General features: G+C 38.1%; 1 protein-coding gene across 2 annotated transcripts in view; it reads right to left on the reverse strand.

Annotated features, from left to right (window-relative positions):
- LOC124798387 (endoplasmic reticulum metallopeptidase 1-like) overlaps positions 1 to 22,701 on the reverse strand; it is a 250,540-nt gene that overhangs the window by 179,212 nt on the left and 48,627 nt on the right. The window contains exons 2-3 of one of the 2 annotated variants that reach the window (XM_047261761.1): positions 19,375 to 19,921; positions 17,210 to 17,337 (exon numbers count right to left, since the gene is read on the reverse strand). In XM_047261761.1, the coding sequence (XP_047117717.1) occupies positions 17,210 to 17,337; positions 19,375 to 19,921 (675 nt within the window). Of the gene's footprint in view, positions 1 to 17,209; positions 17,338 to 19,374; positions 19,925 to 22,701 lie in introns of both variants that reach the window. The other variant, XM_047261760.1, reaches the window with a different exon arrangement.

Here is a 22,701-nt window from a genome sequence, read left to right on the forward strand (position 1 = left end):
TGTCTAAATCAGAAGAATGTCTTTTGGCCGAAAGCTTACTTGCTATGTATGTGTGTGTGTGTGTGTGTGTGTGTGTGTGTGTGTGTGTGTGTGTGTGTGTGAAAAGCTTGTTTGTTTAGCAGTCTTTTTATTGGGCCTGTCTGTGGCTCCGCTATATGGTGAGTAGCAACCTATCCTTTTCATAATATTCTAATTATTCCATCTTGGATTTTACACTGTTTGCAAAAACAAAACTGATGTTCTTGAAGTTAAAGTAGGAGGCATTGAATCCCTTAATTTGGTTCGTAGGTTAAAGAATTTAAAAAGAAAAATGGATATGCTGAAGTTCACAGTTATCACCACAATATCAAATAAGGGTAACAAAGAAGTAGGTCTAAAAATGAAAATAAAAATAGGAATTTTGGCAAGTTCATATGAACAACACAGCAACAAGCTCCTATAAACAATGAGTGACACTGTGACTGTGTTACTGTAGCCAAGACACATAAAAAGACAGCACCTACCACAGTACAAGTTTATATGTTAACTAGCTCTGGGGATATTGAAGAGGGTAAAAGGATGTATGGTGAGAAAAAAGAAATTATCCCAAAAATTAAAGAAGACAAAAATACACTGTGAAGCAGTGGACAAAACATCCAACTACTTAAAAATATCAATGAAAACAATAATTTTTTTTGAAAATACAGTCAGTCTTTCTTTCTCATCCTATTCGGTAAGTCTCCACTGACTCAGGGTTCTGGGCAACTTCCTCAAACTCTAGCCCTTTTCCTCACCAGTCTTTTTCCTTCATCCCTCTTCCTTCCCTTCAATCTTTCTGCCAGAAGAAGGGGCCAATGGTTCCAAAAGCTTGCAAACAATAATACTTTTTATGTGTGTGTTCTCCTGCCACTGGTTGGTGAGTAGATTTTTTTATCTATTGAATTACAACTTCTAAAAACAAAGAAGATGTGAATTACCAAACAAAAGTGCTGGCAGGTTGATAGACACACAAACAAACACAAACATACACACAAAATTCAAGCTTTCACAACCAATGGTTGCTTCATCAGGAAAGGGGGAAGGAGAGGGAAAGACGAAAGGAAGTGGGTTTTAAGGGAGAGGGTAAGGAGTCATTCCAATCCCGGGAGCGGAAAGACTTACCTTGTCTGTGTATGTGCGGATGGATATGTGTGTGTATGTGAGTGTATACCTGTCCTTATTTCCCCCTAAGGTAAGTCTTTCCACTCCCGGGATTGGAATGACTCCTTACCCTCTCCCTTAAAACTCACAAACTTTCGCCTTTCCCTCTCCTTCCTCTTTCCTGATGAAGCAACCGTTGGTTGCAAAAGCTTGAATTTTGTGTGTATGTTTGTGTTTGTTTGTGTGTCTTTCAACCTGCCAGCGCTTTCGTTTGGTAAGTCACATCTTCTTTGTTTTTAGATATATTTTTCCCATGGGGATTGTTTCCCTCTATTACATTCATATCATTAATTTGAATTACAACTTCTTAAACAGATGTCTACAAGGTGATCATGGGTGAGCACCACTTATTATTCTTACAGCATGTTTTTGAGTAATGGAGACTTCCTTTCTTAAAGATGAGATAACCCTGAACATTATTTCACATTACATTGTTGAATGAAAATATGAAAAATATGTCAACTTACTGATTTGTCTCTCCCCATGATTTGCAACGCTTCTGAGTGAAAATGTGGCTGAAGTAAGTTGTTTTTGGAGTTCCAAGACATGCTTTTTCCAGTTTAAATTCTCATCAATATGGACACCTAAAACTTTTTGAAGTTTCCGCCCTGCTTCCTCACAATGATTTACACTCATAATTTGTGAAGTTCCTGTAGATGAGCGGAACTGTATATGTTACGTCTTTTTAAAATCCAGTGAGGCCATTCACAGAAAACTAGTGAAGGCAGTTTTAAGAACATAGTTCACTATTTCTTCAGTTGCTGTATGTGTGTTTGGATTAATTCCAATATCAGTGTCATCTGCAAAAAGAACTAATTCTGTTCGCTGCATATCAGGAAGATCATTTACATGCATAAGGAACAATAGTGGATCTAAGATTGAGTCTTGGGGAACCCCATACATGATTTCTCCCCCTGGTCAGAATTGCATTCCCAGATTATATTGATCAACTTACTAAGTACAACTTTCTACATTCTTTTGGTTAGATGTGACATCCATTGTTTGGCTGTACCATGAATTCCATAAAAAATCAGTTTACCCATGAGAATATTGTGATTCACACAGTCAAATGGCTTAGACAGGTCACAGAAAATATGAACTTCTGCTGTTTTGTGTAATATAATGCTTGTAAAATTTTGTGAGTCTATACAACACCTTCTCAAAAATTTTGGAAAATTATGTCAGTAGTCAAAAAGATCAGTACCGTCAAACGGGGTGATTTCAGACACTGGGGCGAATTCGGACAGTATGGCTTATTTGCTCTTTGCCACTGCACAGAAACAAAGAGTTACTTATTTTAATGTTAGTTATTTTAAGCGCAAGATTGCATTTATCACTTTCAACAACTTTTATTTTGTTGTCAATCGCTTCCCTAGGTGAATAATTGACGAACAGTCTCAGTGTTAAAAATCCATGCATTATCGTAAAGTGGAAAAGTTCTATTGTTGCACCGAGTGGGAAGTTATTGTAACTGTAATTGTCAATGCGCTCAGTAGCTAACAGCATTGAGACAAGTTCTGTACAAGTTTGTCGAGTTTCTCGTGCAAGGTTATCAAATAACGACGGTTTTTGTAAAACTGTATACTGTGTGGGGTGATTTCGGATAATGTCAAGAATGTATAAGAGCAGGAGAGGTGCTACAGTACGGTGTAATTATGACCCGGAACTTTTAGACAAAGCTGTTCATGATATTCAGAGTGGTAAATTATTGTACAGAAAAGTGTGTGATTTGTATGGTATACCTAAATCAACCCTACAAAATAAAGTGCAGGAAGCACATCTGAAAAAAATGGGAGGACATCCAGTGCTAAATAAAGAAGAAGAAGAAATGTTGAGGCAAGGTATCTTGAGGGCTGCACATTGGGGATTTCCCTTCACAAAATTGGATATTAGGTGTTAAGTTGAAAGCTACCTCGATAAATCTGACCGAAAAGAGAAGAAATTTCGTAATAATTTGCCAGGAGAAGAATGGGTGCATTTATTCCTCAAACGACAGTCACAAGATCTTTACGTTCGCTTAAGTGAAAATATTAAACGAGCTCATGCAGAAGTGAACAAAGAGACTGTTAAGATGTTTTTCTCCAATATCAAGGCAAAGCTGGAAAATCTCCCTCCTAGCAACATGATCAACTGTGATGAAACCAACATTTCAGATGATCCAGGCAAGCAGCAGATAATCACGAAATGAGGGAGTAAGCATGCTGAAAAAGTGATGGACTCATCAAAATCTAGTGTCTCAATAATGATGGCAACTAGTGCTGATGGTAAACTGCTTCCCCTGTACGTTCTTTACAAATCAGAGCATTTGTGGGACATGTGGCAAAAAGGTGGACCAAAAGGAACCCGTTTCAATAGGAACAAAAGTGGATGGTTTGACTTGCCAGTATTTGAAGACTGGTTCTTTACAATCGCTTTGCCCTATTTGAAGAGGCAAAATGGGCCAACAGTCTTGATTGGAGACAACTTATCCAGTCACATGTCTTTACGTGTTATTGAAGAGTGTGGGCGGAACAATATTTCATTCATTCTCCTTCCCCCCAATAGCACACACCACCTCCAACCACTTGATGTAAGCTTCTTCAGGTCAATGAAAGCAGCGTGGTGAGCTGTATTAGCTGATTGGAAGAAACACACTCGTGGGACCATTTCCAAGGATGCCTTCCCATCTCTTCTGAAGCAGACACTGACTAAGATTTCAACAAACTCCAAGGAAAACACAAAGGGTGAATTTCGCGCCATGTGCCTAATCCCATTTGATCCAGATCATGTCTTACAAAAATTGCCTGATAATGAGGAGAGCCAGCAAAGCAACACAGACGCGTGGTCTTCCACTTTCAAAGAAATGCTCAATGAAATTCGTTATCCTCCAAATAAGCTTGGTAGCTCCTGCTGCTGCCGCAAACTAGACGTTCAACCTGGAAAATCAATCACTGGCAGAGATTTTCAAGGAAACGAAAACAGTGCTGAAACAAGTGACAGTGCTTCTAGCAGTAGTGAAAGAGAAAACGACACATCATCCAATGAAGTTTTACTGCTGAAAGAAGAGGCTTTTCTTGTTGCAGAGTACAAATATAAACGTGGAAACAGGGAGCAAACAAGGCAGTATATTGGAGTGTCCACAAATGTTGGTGCTATGGAAGTAAGTGTGAAATTCTTGCGCCGACACGAGAACAGTAAAAACATATTTGTGTTTGCTAATGTCGCCGATGAAGGCACAATACAAAAATTGCAAATTTCAAGAATACTTTCCACACCAGTTGAGAAGAGAGGAATGTTCATTTTTTGAGAAGATGTGCTATAAACTTAAAGACAATCGTTTATTTAAAGTGCTTGCAACTTAATTTAGAATGATGAGTGAGAGAAATGATTTTGACCTTTTAGTTAAATTACTTTGTTTGTTTCTGTCTAATATTTCAGTTAAGAATTGTAAAAAAATTTTATTTAAATTCTTGCAAAATAAAAACTGATCTGTAATATATAAAATTCATTATATCATTCCATATCACTTATTCATAATAAAGGGCTACCTTAAAATGTGTAAAATGTCACCAAAATCAAATAAAAAGCATGTAGAATTCTTCTTTGATGGAAACATGGTTAATGGTCAGCAGTATCTCGCTATGTTACAAAACTGGTTGTTTTCGTGGCTGCATGAAGACAACTCCATTTTTCAACAAGACGGAATACCCCCTCACTGAAGTCGCCAAGTGCATGAATATCTGAAAGAAACTCTACCGAACCGTTGGATTGGTTGTCAAGGAGCTGGTGACTTAGCATGTCTCTCAGCTGGGCTCCACAGTCACCGAATTTGACACCCTCTGACTTCTTCCTGTGGGGTTTCGTTAAAGACAACATTTATGTATCACCACTCCCAGAGAACCTGGAAGAGTTGAAGAACCGGATCCTTACTGCCATAACATCAGTGACAAAGGACATGCTTGCCCGAGTATGGGAGGAATTTGAGTATCATTGTGATACTGATGGAGGACATATTGAATATCTGTAATCTGAACTTCAGAGGTTTGTAAATATGTGTGAAAAGTTTCATATTCACATGTCTTAAAGTTTAACAAATATATGCATTCAAAATACATATATTCTTTTTGAAACACCCTGTATATTTCAGATAAGACAATGGGAACAAATCTTTAGTAGTACTCTGCTGGTACACCATCAAATCCAGAGGAAATTTTATTTTGGAGAGAATATATGTTATTGTTATTATTACTATTGTTGTTGTTATTGTTGTTGTTGTGGTCTTCAGGTGACTGGTTTGATGCAGCTCTTCATGCTACTCTATCCTGAGCAAGCTTCATCATCTCAGAATTACTACTACAACCTACATCCTTCTGAATCTGCTCACAGTATACATTTCTTCATCTCCTTCTATGATTTTTTACCCTCCACGCTCCCCTCCAATACTAAATTGATGATCTCTTGTTGTCTCAGAACATATCCTACCAATTGATCCCTTCTTCTAGTCAAGTTGTGCCACAAATTCCTCTTCTCCCCATTTCTATTTAGTACCTTCTCATTAGTTATGTGATCTACCTATCTAATCTTCAGCATTCTTCTGTAGGACCACATTTCGAAAGTTTCTATTCTCTTCTTGTCTAAATTGTTTATCGTCCATGTTGCACTTCCATAGCACTCCACTGCAAGCCAACATTTTATATCCTTACTATTTCAACCATCATCAGTTATTTTCCTCCCCAAATAGACAAACTCATCTATTATTTTAAGTATTTCATTTCCTAAGCTAATTAACTCAGCATCACCTGATTTAATTTGACTACATCCATTATTCTCATTGTGCTTTTGTTGATGTTCATCTTATATCCTTCTTTCAAGACACTGTACATTCCATTCAACTGCTCATCCAGGTCCTTTGATGTCTCTGACAGAATCACAATATCATTGGCAAACCTCAACATTTTTGTTTCTTCTCCATGGATTTTAATTCCTACTCCAAATTTTTCTTTTGTTTCCTTTTCTGCTTGCACAATATACAGATTGAATAACATCGGGGATTGGCTACAATCCTGCCTCACTCCCTTCTTAACCACAGCTTCCCTTTTAAGGCACTCAGCACCTATAACTGCCGTCTGCTTTCTGTAAAAATTGTAAATAGCCTTTTGCTCCCTGTATTTTACCCCTGCCATCTTCAGAATTTGAAGTAGAGTATTCCAGTCAACATTGTCAAAAGCTTAATTTCAGAGGGAGAATTTAGTGATACATTCATATGATTGAATTTTTTGGGATTTTCTTTGCCAGCATACTGCTGTGATTCTTCTCTATATTTTCTACTATATTTAAGAACTGATAATTATATAAGAACTTTGCAAAGAATTCAAAGAAAGCAGATACTGGTGTGCAAACAATTTCAAAGGCCATTTTGCCATACAACCAACCACAATGCCAAACTTTTTCAGTGCACAGCCAGTACTAATTCCACATAAAGCAGCAACAGAGGAAGAAATAGTCCAACTTTAGAATTTCTGGTGTTATTGAACCTATAAATGTGAGCAACTGGGCCACATCCATAGTACATATCAAAAAATAAAGCAAAGCACCTTGATTAGCGTAATTAGCTGATTGGGAGCAATTTTCTAAGGTATATTTATTAGACTCCTGTTTGCAATTATGAAATGAAAATTAAAATACCTGCACCCACGCCTTTTGCATTTAATTTATTTACACAACCTGTTTTGGTGTTCCATTAGACCATCTTCAGGCCCCTCGCTCAACACAAATTGGGAGGAATCCAATATTGTGAGCAGTCATAACAGGAACCAACTGCACACGAGATTGGATTCCTCCTAATTTACATTGGTCAAGGAGCCTCAAGAGTTGTAATGGAACACTGAAATTGGTTGCATAAACAAACCAAGTGCAAATGAGATGGGTGCAGGTGTTTTAATTTTTATTTCATATTGAACAGTCAAAGTCCTTGTAACCAGAACACTGAAATTGGTTGCATAAATAAACCAAGTGCAAATGAGATGGGTGCAGGTGTTTTAATTTTTATTTCATACTGAACAATCAAAGTCCTTGTAACCATTTATTACAAGGATGGACATACAAGGATTACATCATGATGAGACAGAGATATCGAAATCAGATAATGGTTTGTAAAGCATACCAAGAGGCAAATATATAGACACTGGTCGCAATGAAGTAACGATGAAGGGTAAGATGAAGTTTAAGAGAATTGTCAGGAATGACCAATGAGCAAAGAAGTGAATACAGTAGCAATGAAGAATAATGGTGTGTATTAGAAGTTCTACAAGGCTGTAAATACTGCAATAATGAACACCACAGCAATCAGTTCTGTTCAACAGGAACAGACATCTCTAAACAGTGCCTTCACAGAGGTTGGACAGAAAAATACAAATACAAGGAAGGCACCTATGAATAAGCTTTGGGTAACAGGAAAAATATTCAACTGATCGGCTAAAGAATGAAGTACAATACCTCAAGGAAAAAACAGGAACACAGCAATATAGGTCACTCAGAAATAAAAATAATTGGAAGTGCGAGGAAGCTACGGCAAAATGGTTACAAGAAAAATATTAAGAAACTGATAGAGAAATGATTATCAGAGGGACAAATTCTGCATACAGAAGAGTGAAAACAGCCTCTAGTGAAATTAAAAGCAAACATGTCAACATTAAGAATGAAGGAGGAATTCCGTTGTTAAAAAATACAGGAGAGACCAGATCGGTAGGAAGAGTACATTGAAGGCTTTTACTAGGAAGTGGAACTGTCTAGTGATGTGATAGAAGAAATAGGAGTTAATATGGATGATATAGGGGATCCTGTGTTGGAGTCTAAGTTCAGAGCTTTGGAAGATTTAAGATCAAATAAAACAGAAGGCATAGATAACATTCATTCAGAATTTTTAATGTCACTGGAGGAAACAGCAACCAAACAACTATTCATGTTGTGTGCAGAACCTACAAGAATGGAGACATATCCTCAGACTTTTGAATATCATGCATCCAGTTCCGAAGATACCAATGGCAGAATATGTGTGAATTGCTGGACAATACATTTTTGACATTAAAAAATACACACAAGAATGGAAAAGAAAATTGAGTATCTCTTAGGTGATGATCATTTGGATTTTAGGAAAGGCAAAGGCACCAGAGAGGCAGTTGATGCACTTGACAATGGAAGCAAGGCTTAAGAAAAATAAAGATACTTTCACAGGATTTGTCAACCTGAAAAATATGTTTGACAATGTACAGTGGTGGAAGATATTCAAAATTCTTGGAAAAATAGATGTATGCTACAGTGAAAGACAGGTAATATAAAATATGTACAAGTACCAGGAGGGAATAATAAGACTGGAAGACCAAGACCAAGGAGCTCAGATTAAAATGGGTGTAAGGCAAGGAAGCAATCTCTCCCCCTACTTTCCAGTCTGTACACTGAAGGAGCAAACATGAAAATGTAAGATAAGTTCACTAATGGGTTTAAAATTTGAGGTGAAAGAATATCAATGATTAGATTTGATGACACTGCCATTCTCAAAGTGACAAAAAATTACAGGATCTAATCAGTCTAATGAGTACAGAATGTGGACTGAGAGTAAACCAAAGAAGGGCAAAAGTAATGAGAACTAGCAGAAATGAGAATAGTGAGCAACTTAACATCAGAATTGGGGATCACAAAGTAAACAAAGTGAAGAAATTCTGATACCCTTGTCAGCAAAATAACCCTTGACAAATGAAGCAAGGAAGAAATAAAAAGCACACTACAGCATAGGCACTTCCCATCAAAAGAAGTCTGTTATTATCAAACATTAGCTTTAACTTGAGGAAGAGATATCTGAGAACGTATGTCTAGAGTACAGCATTACATGGGTGTGAATCATGCACTATGGGGAAACCGGAAAAGGGAGCAACCTAAGTATTTTAAATGTGGTGCTGTAAAAGGATGTTGAAAATTAAGTGGCCTGCTAACGTAAGAAATGAAGAGGTCCTTTGCAGAATCAGTAAGGAAAGGAAAATGGTGTCACACTTGAAAAGAAGAAGGGAAGGACAATAGGACATGTGTTAAGGCATCAGAGAATAACTTCCATGGCACCAGAGGTAGCTGTTGAGTGTAAGAACTGCAGGGGAAGAAAGAGACTGGAAGATACAACAAATAATTGAGGATGTTAAGTGTAAGTGGCAACTCTGAGGAGAAAGGATTGGCACAAGAGAGGAATTTGTGGTGGGCCACATCATCATACCAGTCAGAAGACTGATGCAACACATTCAGCCAACTGCACAGCAAGAAAAAGGCACATTTTTTGAAGAAGAAGTTGAGTACTTAGATCACATCCTCAGCACAGTAAGTACATAATCTACAGAAAAGCACTTAACAGAAATCAGTGCCTTGCCACATAATCTGAGAAAGAGACAGGGTTTCTTTTTCCCCAAAAATAAGTTATTATGCCAAATTTATTCCAAAAACTACTGATATAACATGTCCTCTAAACTTGTTACATCCAAAGAACATCACATTCAGGTGTTCAAAGGCATTTGCAAATGTATTTTAAACATCAAATAAAAAACTATGATTAGTGCCATAAACATGGAGACAAATTAGTAGTGGCAAATGGACAACTTTGAAGTATGAACTTAGAACAGTGTTGGTACACAGGAATGTACATGGATTGGTATAGCCAATCTCATCTGCATCTAATACATCAACAGCAGCTCAAAGGAATTAATCCCCAATTGAAAAGGTTTCAGGAATGCTTCATGCTGTAAAGAAACCCCAAATGTACTTATACTGAACAATTCTGACCATAAACTGCTTCACGCAGTGTTCGGCCAAAAAGCTAATATTTCACAAAAAATATGCAGCTTACTCAACAAGAGACAAGATCTGGCATTTGATAAAGATGAAAGAACCTATTTCAATCTGAGTTGCAGGAACCAATAAATAATTTTCCACTAACAACACTAACCATAACTCAGGCAACACACTAATGATACCTAGACCAAAGTGGCTAAGGGGTAAGAATAATCTGATCACAGAAAATGCTAATACACATACAAGTTCACATTTTTTATTGGTTGCAACAACTAATGTTGTTAATAAATAGTGTCCTACTGTGGAGTCCAAACAAGGACTACCACTTAATTATCATCCCCAAAGTTATCATAAATTACATTCAGCATGCCCCCTCAGCATTGTGTCACACACACACAAGAGTAGTGAGGCAGAGAGGATGGTCTGCGCATTTAAGCATCAAACAACAAAGCAATAGAGGAGGTCCCCACACATGCATCCCTAACTTTGTTTCTTAGCATTTACAGGACAACACATGTCAACAATAAATCCTACATGGCTGCCATCCACAAATACCGTTCTACTTGCTGGGCCAGAAACAAGACCACCACTAGCATTGCGTTCAGTGCACTTCCAAACCGGCTACATGGTATCTACATCTACATCTACATCGATACTCTGCAAATCACATTTAAGTGCCTGGCAGAGGGTTCATCGAACCGCCTTCACAATTCTCTATTATTCCAATCTTGTACAGTGCGCAGAAAGAATGAACACCTATATCTTTCCGTACGAGCTCTGATTTCCCTTATTTTATCGTGGTGATCATTCTGCCCTATGTAGGTTGGTGTCAACTAAATATATTTGCATTCGGAGGAAAATGTTGGTGATTGCAATTTCGTGAGAAGATTCCGTCGCAACGAAAAACGCCTTTCTTTTAATGATTTCCAGCCCAAATCCTGTATCATTTCTGTGACACTCTCTCCCATATTTCACGAGAATACAAAATGTGCTGTCATTCTTTGAACTTTTTCTATGTACTCCGTCAGTCCTGTCTGGTAAGGATCCCACACCACGCAGCAGTATTCTAAAAGAGGACAGACAAGCATAGTGTAGGCAATCACCTTATTAGGTCTGTTACATTTTCTAAGTGTCCTGCAAATAAAGCGCAGCCTTTGGTTAGCCTCCCCCACAACATTTTCTGTGTGTTCTTTCCAATTTAAGTTGTTCGTAACTGTAACACCTAGGTATTTAGTTGAATTTACGGCTTTTAGATTAGACTGATTTATCGTGTAACTGAAGTTTAATGAGTTCCTTTTAGTGCTCATGTGGATGACCTCACACTTTTTGTTATTTAGGGTCAACTGCCACTTTTCGTAACATTCAGATATTTTTTCTAAATTGTGTTGCAGTTTGTTTTAATCTTTATTAGTCGATAAACGACGGGTCGATAAGCGATGGCGTCATCTGCAAACAACCAAAGACAGCTGCTCAGATTGTCTCCCAAAACGTTTATATACATAAGGAACAGCAAAGGGCCTATAACACTACCTTGGGAAACGCCTGAAATCACTTCTGTTTTACTTGATGACTTTCCATCAATTACTACGAACTGTGACCTCTCTGACAGGAAATCGCAAATCCAGTCACATAACTGAGATGATATTCCATAAGTACACAATTTTGCTACGAACCGCTTGTGTGGTATAGTGTCAAAAGCCTTCCAGAAATCCAGGAATACGGAATCGATCTGAAATCTCTTGTCAATAGCACTCAGCACTTCATGTGAATAAAGAGCTAGTTGTGTTTCACAGGAACGATTTTTTCTACGCCAATGTTGACTATGTGCCAATACACCATTTCCTTCAAGGTAATTCATAATGTTCGAACACAATACATGTTCTAAAATCCTGCTGCATATCAATGTCAAAAATATGGGCCTTTAATTTAGTGGATTACTCCTACTATCTTTCTTGAATATTGGTGTGACCTGTGCAACTTTCCAGTCTTTGGGTACGGCTTTCGTCGAGCGAACGATTGTATATGATTGTTAAGTATGGAGCTAATGCATCAGCATACTCTGAAAGGAACCTAATCGGTATACAGTCTGGACCAGAAGACTTGCTTTTATTAAGTGATTTGAGTTGCTTCACTACTCCGAGGAGATGCACTTCTACGTTACTCATGCTGGCAGCTGTTTTCGATTCGAATTCTGGAATATTTACTTCGTCGTCTTTTGTGAAGGCATTTTGGAAGGCTGTGTTTAGTAAATCTGCTTTGGCAGCACTGTCTTCGATAGTATCTCGATTGTTATCGCGCAGAGAAGGCATTGACTGTTTCTTGCCGTTAACATACTTCACATACGACCAGAATCTCTTTGGATTTTCTGCCAGGTTTGTTGTGGAAACTGTTATAGGCATCTCACATTGAACTCCGCGCTAAGTTTTGAACTTCTGTAAAGGATTGCCAATCTTGGGGATTTTTCATCTGTTTAAATTTGGCATGTTTGTTTCATTGTTTCTGCAACAATGTTCTAACCCATTTTGTGTATCAAGGAGGATCAGCTCTGCCATTTGTTAGTTTATTTGGTATAAACCTCTCAATTGCTGGCGCTACTATTTCTTTGAATTTAAGCCACATCTAGTCTACACTTACATTATTAATTTGGAATGAGTGGAGATTGTCTCTCAGGAAGGTATCAAGAGAATTTTTATCTGCTTTTTTGAATAGGTATATTTTTTGTTTATTTTTCGAGGATTTGGGGATTACAATATTCAATCTCGCTACGACAACCCTGTGTTCACTAATCCCTATATCGATTTTGATGCTGGTCATTAACTCAGGATTATTTGTTGCTAAGAGGGCAAGTGTGTTTTCACAACCATTTACTATTCGCGTGGGCTCATGAACTAACTGCTCGAAATAATTTTCAGAGAATGCATTTAGCACAATTTCGGATGATATTTTATGCGTACCTCCAGAATTAAACATGTAGTTTCGCCAACATATTGAGGGTAAATTAAAGTCACCACCAACTATTATCGTATGAGTTGGGTACGCGTTTGAATCAAACTCAAGTTTTCTTTGAACCTTTCAACAACTGTATCATCTGAACTGGGAGGTCAGTAAAAGGATCCAATTATTAATTTATTCTGGTTGCCAACAATAACCTCTGCCCATACTAACTCACAGGAAGTATCTACTTCAATTTCGCGACAAGTTAAACTGCTTCTAACAGCAACAAACACGCCACTGCCAACCATGTTTAGCCTATCTCTTCGGAACACTGTTAAGTTCTTTGCAAAAATTTCAGCTGAGCTTGTATCTGGCTTTAGCCAGCTTTCAGTGCGTATAATGAGTTGAGCATCAGTGCTTTCTATTAACACTTGGAGCTCTGGTACTTTCCCAACACAGCTATGACAATTTACAACTGTTATACTAATGGTTCCTGTATCTATGTTCTTTCTGTGTTCAGCCTGCACCCTTTGTGACTGAAGCCCATCTTGTGTTTTCCCGAGACCCTCTAACCTACAAAACCACCCAGTCCATGCCACACAGCCCCTGTTACCCGTGTAGCCGCCTCCTGCATATAGTGGACACCTGACCTATTCAGTGGAACCCGAAACACAACTACCCTTTGACACAAGTCAAGGAATCTGCAGCCTACATGGTCACAAAACCATCTGAGCCTCTGATTCAGACCCCCCACTCGGCTCTGTACCAGAGGTATGGGTGCCTGTCTTTAAGAACTCACAGCCTCAGATGCCCACTATGCTGGTAATCTCCCTGGCACATCTCATGTATGAGGTCACCACCAGGTACGGCTTACAATGGCAGCATCAGAACCAGCTGTGGCCACTGTGGTCACAAGTGCTTCCAGGACTATCACTGCCACCACTGCATACCGAGCAGGTAAATGCACTGCAGCCACCAGCTCCAGCCTCAGCTGGGATCAGCAGCAGAGTGGATACAAAATGATGTCACACCTCACTGGCCCCAGCATCACACAGACTGAGCCCAGACTTGGACAAGCCAGGTACCGCGGCAAGTGGATGCCACATCCAACATAGCTCTTTCATAGTCGATGCCACATCCGACATAGCTTTCTCCTCACCTTCAACATCTCCACAGGACATCACGAGGGGTGGGCCACCGCCCTGCTCCCCAGCCCCTTTATACGACTAGATGCCAGGGCTACAACTCTTCCTCCTCATCGGACCATAAGGTGTTGTTCAAGTCTATGCACCAAACTCATGGAAAGTGGGATATGGTATCATATAGCAATATCAGTAATCGCTTTACATGGCGTACTTTCCTTTGTCGGAAAAAATCTATTACCTCAACAAAGTTTGTCAAACGTTTTGCAACATGAAAAAACAAAATGTGGTTTCTCAATCTGTTTATGTGTATTTTGTCAATGTCTGCTAGATAAAACAAAATAGGCCACACTAATATTGCAGCAATTGCAACATACACCAAATAAGCAAAACTGTTTTGGCACAAATGGTCAATTTTATAACACAACGGAATATAATTCATGAAGTACCAATATCAAATGCCTGTTAGGCTTACTACAAGCCAAACTTTTATGTTAGGAAATAGTTACACATTTCATTCATACATTCTAACTACTGAAGCATGAGATCGAAACATAGAAGTACAAAATATTTATGTAAATTTATAATTATACTCTTTCACAATTTGCGTGATGTCCCCATTTCTTCTCCTCACTCGTTCTAACAAACAATCTTGTCGTCACTAATTCTGTAACTATTCCTACCAGCGTCAAAACTTATTCTCCGGTTAACTTCACTAATCCTTCCACAGTCACTGATTTAGTTACCTGCATTTATTCTCTGGTTAGGTGTCATTACACGTTCCTACAATATGTTTCCTGCACTACTCCCAGAATAGAACTCTAGTGGCTGCTACCTGGGAACTGTTCAACTGGCCTTTACTAGTGTAGCGGTCTGGCCAAAAGTTTTCTTTCAAAATTTCATTTTCTTGGATACACCGAAAAGATAATATGTAATGTTTCTTATTTTTATTTCTGTTAGTTGTTTATTTCCACTCTGGTAGTCTGAATCTATGGATTTCGCTAGTAATTGTAACAACGCTGATCATTCACAAACCCAGACAACCACATGAACAACGATTGGCATTCACCCATTTGGCTTTATTCCGCTTAGCTCACATAGCCCCATCCCCTTCTGTGTGCAGGAAAGTTAATTTCTACATGCAAGAGGGATTCTGGTGGCAGAGACATAATGTACACCATGCACACATTCAAAAATCAACTTATGATTCATTCAGAAATCAATTTGTTCAAAAATTCAAAAACCAACAGGGATGTATTTCAAAATTGTATGAATAATCACTAGACCAACGTGTGCTGGATGCTAGGCGGTTTGCGAGGCAAGGTCCTACTCCTCGAGAATATGAATTTGGCACCCCCTGAAAATTCCACCAGGGGCAGACACCCCGGTTTTCCCCCCCGCCCCCTAGATCAGGGCCTGTTGCGCACTCATGAATCTGGCAGCTTAGGCGGGCGCCAGTAAAATTTTTCCGGGTGCATCTGGCTGCTTGCTGCTGTTGCTTATACAGCTAACTGCCACACTTCTGCAGCGAGAAGTGAGAGAAGGTATTACTCATATGCGACTCAACTGCACATGTGCATGAGCTTGCTCGCAACTGCTCAAGCTAATCTAATGTAAGCAATTGTGATGTCACGCTCATCAGAGGCAATTTGTTGTTATGACACATTGCATAGTCTTCCTAAAGCCTTTGATACATTTTGCAGTTGGCAGACGCTTATATGAGCACTGTGTTTTGTTGTTACATATGGCGTATTTCCTTTCCTTGTTTTTTTTTTCCTCCCCTTGTTCAGGTTTTATTGCTGCAGTATTATTCTGCAGTAGTGAGGTAATTTGTTAGATTATTGGTTCTTACCAGTCAAAGTTACAAAAATTTAACTGAAAACTAAAACAATGAAAAATTCCTGGGATTCTAAAAAATTCCCAGGTTTTTCCCGTTTTTTCCCAGATGAAAAAATTCCGGGGTTTTTCCCAGATCTCCTGGTTGTCCCAGGTCATATACACCCTGTGTATAGTTCATTCTATGCATCTTCTAGGACATTCCTGGAAGGCATACAGACATGAGATTGTGTGTTCAGTTCTCTATTATTTTTCGGGCTGAAGATCATGGATAGAACACAAATGACAAGCTTCAGATTTTAGCACAATTTAGAACAATCTAGATGGAATTACTTGTAAACGTCATTTGATCATGGAATCTTATTAAGAATTTATTGTCTTTACCACTAAACTTTAGAATGCCTATAATGGCCACTCTTGCCCAAAAAATTAGTACTCAACTTCTATCACACTTAACAAAAAATTATTTTTCATTGTGCCATACATATCCATTCCATTTCTGGTTAAAGTACTTTTTAAAAACACATTTTACTCTGCCTTAATAAACCAAATACTGTCCATATATAATTTTTAACCTTCTTTTTATAATGTCTAATATTATATGAGACTCAGTCTTTTTCAGGTTGATTTAAGTTGTCTTAAGTTTTCCGTTTGTCACTACAAATTTTAGGGTTTGATACAACCATTTTTTTAACATCTGTTATCCAACCCGCATGGTCTCCTTACTCAAGGAAATGGTCTTGCACATTATTATAGAGCTGCCTCTGGTGTATAAACCACAGAAGTCACTTTTAGGTATGGGACACAAGTGACATTATAGGGACACTGTCATAGACTGTGAATTTTATCAATATTCATGAACATGGCATTCTAGATCTTCTCTGTCAGTCACATGTAGAACAAACTCCAGTCACATGCAGAACAAACTATGTTGCTACTATTGTGTGTGAGTAATAAAGGTACAAATTTACTACCTGACCATGATATTTTTGCGTTTGGTCTCTCACGGTTGTTATCAGAAACAACCAGTGGCCTTACAGTAAACAAGCACAGTGATGACAAAGGAAAATGCATTGCACTATGAATGATTTCAAGACAATTGTGCATGTACTATCTAGTAGTTCAGCATGTGCTTGTGGAATATCACAATACTCAACTGTGGAGATAACTGTTACATATAAAGAAGGGAGCATGGACCAAGGCAAGCTATAGCATGCTAACAGCAACTGGAAGCAGTATATTTTTTTAAAATAATACTTGAGGTCCACATTTCAGTAATGCTGCACTGTTCACGTTCTTCCTTGATTTACCTGCAAGGGGATTTCCTCAGCACCATTAAACAAGAAAATTACATTATGCTTCAGAGGCACATCCGTCTGAGACAGTACTCTTAGTACTTCAAGCATGACTGCACAATTGATGCCATCATCACTGGCACCTGCAACACAATCATAACCAAATAAGCAGCAATTTCATATGAAAGTGGGTGTTTTACAAAAGATTATAAAAAGGCTGTAATGAACTCCAGTACCCAGCACAAACTTGACAACAAAAGAAAACTATACAGTGCTTTTTAATAGTTGGCATATGTGAGCATCAAAAGAAAATATGTCTTTTCACGTTGCTCATTGCTTGCCTACAACAGCTCACACATTTATGATAGGCAAATGAACAGTCTCCAAATGAACCATCTGGCAATAGATGAACCACAACCAAGAAAGTAAACATGTAAGGGAATACAACAAAGCCCAATTTTGTTTTTCTGAGAGGATAATTTTTTAATGCAGAGATGAAGCTGCACTGGTGCAGATCAGTAGTGCACTGCCTGTTTTAGCAAGATGCAAATGGCTGAAACAAGTGATTTTTTTCTTATTCATTCAACATACTGTAAGTGATTTTTCTTATTTGTTCAACATACTGTAAAATTCTAACAAGTGCAATCAAGAAGGCCAAACAGTTGCACTATGTACAAAAAATTAGCAACTCAAACAATAAAATAAAAACCATATGGCACAACATAAAAAGTGAGACAAATAGGAATATAAAACCTGACAATAATAAACACAAAGTTGCAGCCTCAGATTTCAACAATTTTTTTCTCACTATAGCTGAAAAAACAGTGAACCATAATAAACAGTCTCACATAGAAGCTATTGAACTACTTAACCACATGCAAATAACATCTAACATAGCAGTTCATTTCAGAAGTACAACCTCTAAAGAAATTGAAAAAAACCATAAAATTACTCAAAAACTCAGATTCCTGTAGATACAATGGTATATCAAGTAGGATTTTAAAATAATGTGCAGACTTAATCAGTTATATATTGTGCTATTTGTGTAACCAATCTATGGAAACTGGTGTGTTCCGAGATAGATTAAAACATGCAGTAGTGATGCCAATCCACAAAAGTGCAGCAAGGGATGAAATATCCAACTATTGGTCCATCTCTCTGCTGCCACTGTTCTCAAAGGTATTTGAGAGAATAGTGGATGATAGGATTTATAGTCACACTACACAAAATGGCTTGCTGGTGCCTATACAGTTCGGCTTTCGTAATGGCTCCTCCACCGACAGAGCTATATTTAACCTAACAGATGAAATTTTAGGTGAACTAAGTTACAAAAGGTATCCAATGGGGATATTTTGTGATCTCGCCAAGGCATTTGATTGTGTAGATCACAACACACTCTTAAAAAAGCTTCCACATTATGGCATTAAAGACAAATCTCAGTTATGCACAGAGTCTACTGTTATTATTACGACAAACAACAGAAAAGTAGTTAAAGGGAGTGTTAAAATGCTCTGAAGGGATATGAATAGAGAACACAGCATGACATCATCAAAAGATTATTTCAGCCAGAGGTTGAAAATACTGCTTCAGTTGTAAAGTTCTTTTATTATCAAATAACCGGTTTCGGGGCTCTTATATGCCCATTTTCAGGTGTCGTAACTTGGTGCTGTGGTCCCCAAGCACCGCAGTGGATGTGTACTAGATGCAGTGTGCTACCTATGAGTGCAGAACTGGGAGATTATTGATTGAACTCAAGCATTCCATGAAAATATTTGTAGGGTATGTATGTTTTCACTGCATGTGGTTATTAATAATGGCACAAAAACATATCTCAGACAGAGGACAGCTCCACAATAGTCCATAATACTTCAAGCACTTCAATTATTTCAAAAGTAAGTATTTATAACAAATTACCACTGTCCAGAAATTCATCACATTACTGACTTGATTCTCAGTCTCCTGTTTTCTTAAGACAAGTTAAGGCATCAATTCCACCCTGTCCTACATTTAAAAGGATATTGCAGCTCAAAGTCCAGTGTGGAAAAACTGAAGTTCATTTATCTGCGTGTGTTTATTGTGAAATGCATGCAAACCTCTTCCTATGTGTCTAGTACTTTTACAGTACTCAAGTCCTATTTATGAAAGTAATACATTGTGCAATTTCAAAAAGTCTAACTTACCTGGGCTTGTAGGAACTGAATCAAAGTGACAGTTGAACATAACCGCTGACGAGGACCAATTTCCAGCTGAGGATAACTTCACAACAACATTCTGTATATTTTCATAACAATTTACAAAACCATATGGCCTGAAAGCCAGTATATAGCAGCCAGTTGGCTTTTGCAGATCAAGAGCAAGCAGATGCTGTGGTTTAGCTCGCTGCATTATAAAACCTATTTCTCTCTTCAAAAAGTCAACAGCAAAAATTTCATTCTCATAACTGCCAACAACTCTTGGACCCATACTTGTCAAATGTTGAAGATGATGAATAGCATTTTCTGCTACAAACGTTCCTTTCTTTGCATCCTTGATATAAACTGGTTTTGGCAGCTGATTATTTAACATTGTGCATCCAAGAAAAAGTATTACACCAATCACCAAAATCAGGACAGCAGAATACCAAGGATATGTGCCATTTTGATGGAATGGTCTTGTACTTTCTGGGAAAAATTCGGTTCTTTCATCTGTACTTTCTCCAAAGCGAGTCCTTAAACGGATATTTCCAGTCTTCTGAAAGAAAAAGAAATGAGAAAAACATGTAACTGGATATGTGTGAAAAAGAAATAAATGCAATAATGATATCATACTAATATTATCTACTATAGAGGGGGAAGCATATTCATTAGCACCCAAAATAGGAAGAACTGGAATATCGCTGATAGACGTAAGTTTAAAAGCATAACTGCATCTATAACTTTTGGAATTTTCTAACATTGCTTCACTACACTGTGACAGGAAACAAGGGAAGGAATGAGTGTATGTACAGAAGGTATAAGGAAGGGAGAGGCCAACAGATTACTCTTCATTAACTGTTACTTTCAGATAATTTCCTGTAATTTTTGCCTTTTCTCATTTAGATTGTGGAACAGCTGATTATTCCCTTTACCCCAGCTGCTCCAGTGCCCCTCAATAAAACACATAATAGTTGTTTTGAGGCATCAAAGCTAGTGTCCAGTCCCTAGTGAATTAGACAGGAACTGAAATTAGTGGTACAAGGGTAATCCCAAAAGTAAGGTCTCCTATTTTGTTATAAGTACATAGACCTGTTTATTTCTACTCTGGTTTACATCAGTTTACAGCTTCAACATTTAGCTATTTTTCAACATACTCACCATTTCTGTCGATGCATTTTTATTGACGCTGTGGGAGTTTTTGTATGCCCATGCCATACCAGCTCACCGCTATGCTGTTCAGAAAGTTATGATCCTCCTCTTTCACCTCGTCATCGGAGCTGAACCGCTGGGACCACAATTAATGTTGACAGGTACTGAGAGACTCTGTAAAAACTCAAACGGGCAATTCAGAATGTTGAGCAAGGGTGTACACATTCTCCATGACAACGCTTGCCCACACATTGCTCGGCAAACCGTTGCTCTCCTGCAACAGTTTCAGTGGAACATAATCACCCACTCGCCCTATAGTCCTGACTTGGCACCCAGTGACTATCACTTGTTCCCTAGGTTAAAAGAACATCTGGCTGGAAAACGATTCAGCTCCAACGACGAGGTGTAAGAAGAGATTCATAACTCTCTGGACAGCATGGCGGCGAGCTGGTACAACATGGGCATACAAAAACTGACAAAGCATCTTCAAAAATGCATCGACAGAATGGTGATTATGTCAAAAAATAGCTAAATGTTCAAGCTGTAAACTGATGTAAATCATTGTAGATATAAACGGGTCTATGTATTTATAAAAAAATAGGAGACCTTACTTTTGGGATTGCTGAAATGCTTAATTCTGTTTTCAAATATTCCTTTACATAAGAAACCCCAGAAGGACTGGCCCAATTTAATCCTGAAACCACTGAAAAAAATGAGTGAAATAAGTATTAGTGTCATTGGTGTTGACAAACAGCTGAAATAATTTAAATTGAAAAAAGCTCCAGGGCCAAATGGAATCCCTATCAGATTCTATATTGGATCTATGGTTGAGTTAGACCCTTCTCTAACTATAATCTATTGTAGATCGTTCAAACAAAAAAGCATGCCCCCTAACCCAAGAAACCACAGGTCACATCCATCTACAAGAAGGCTAACAGAAGTGATCCACAAAAATACTGTCCTATATCCTTAACACTGATTAGTTATAGAATCCTGGAACATATTCTGAGCTCAAACATAATGACCTCCTCCATGCCAACCAGTATGGATTCTAAAACATCAATCATGTGAAGCCCAACTCCTGCTTTTGCCACATGGCATACTGAAAGCTTTGGATTAAGGCAATCAAGTAGATACAGTATTCCTTGATTTCTGAAAAGCATTTGACTCTGTACCACACTTACACTTATTGTCAAAAGTACAATCATATGGGATATCAAGTGAAATCTGTGACTGGATTGAGGACCTCACAGTAGGGAGGATGCAGCATGTTATCTTGGGTGGAAAGTCATTGTCATCTGTAGAAGTAACTTCGGGTGTGCTCCAGAGAAGTGGTTGGCACACTTGGTATTCATGTTGTATATTCATAAGACAATTGCAGACAATATTAATAGTAACCTCAGGCTTTTTGCACATGATGCAGTCATCTATAATGAAGTACTGACTGACACAAGCTGCATAAATATTCAGTCAGATATTGATAAGATTTCAAAGTGGTGCAAAGATTGGTGAATTGCTTTAAATATTCAGAAATGTAAAACTGCGCACATCTCAAAATAGAAAAAAAAAAAAAAAAAAAAAAAAAAAAAAAAAAAAAAGCATTGTATCCTATGACAATCACATTAATGAGTCACTGCTGGAATCAGCCAACTCATAATACCTAGGTGTAATACTTTATAGGGAAATGAAATTGAATGATCACATAGGCCCAGTCATGGGTAAAGTAGGTGGTAGACTTTGTTTATTGGTAGAATATTAGAGAAATACAACAGTCTACAAAGGAGACTGCTTACAAATAACTTGTGTGACCTATTCTAGAATACTGCCAAAGTGTGTGGGATTCGTACCAAATAGGGCTAGCAGGGGATATTGAATGTATACAGAGAAGGCAGTATGAGTGGTCTTAGGTTTGTTTGACCCATGCGAGAGTGTCACAGAGGTGCTAAGGAAACTGAACTCGCTGAATCTTGGAGACAATCATAAATTATCACGAGAAAATCTACTAACAGAGTTTCCAGAACCTGCTTTAAATGGTAACCCTAGGAATATACTACAACCCCCTACTTATCGCTCACATAGGTATCACAAGGATTTGATTCAAATAATTGCAGCATGCATAGAGGCACTCCATAAGTGAATGGAAAGAGAAGAAACCCTAGTAACTGGTACTATGAGATGTACCGT

The sequence above is a fragment of the Schistocerca piceifrons genome, chromosome 5 (assembly GCF_021461385.2).
Source record: "Schistocerca piceifrons isolate TAMUIC-IGC-003096 chromosome 5, iqSchPice1.1, whole genome shotgun sequence".
NCBI classification, from domain to species: Eukaryota; Metazoa; Arthropoda; class Insecta; order Orthoptera; family Acrididae; genus Schistocerca; species Schistocerca piceifrons.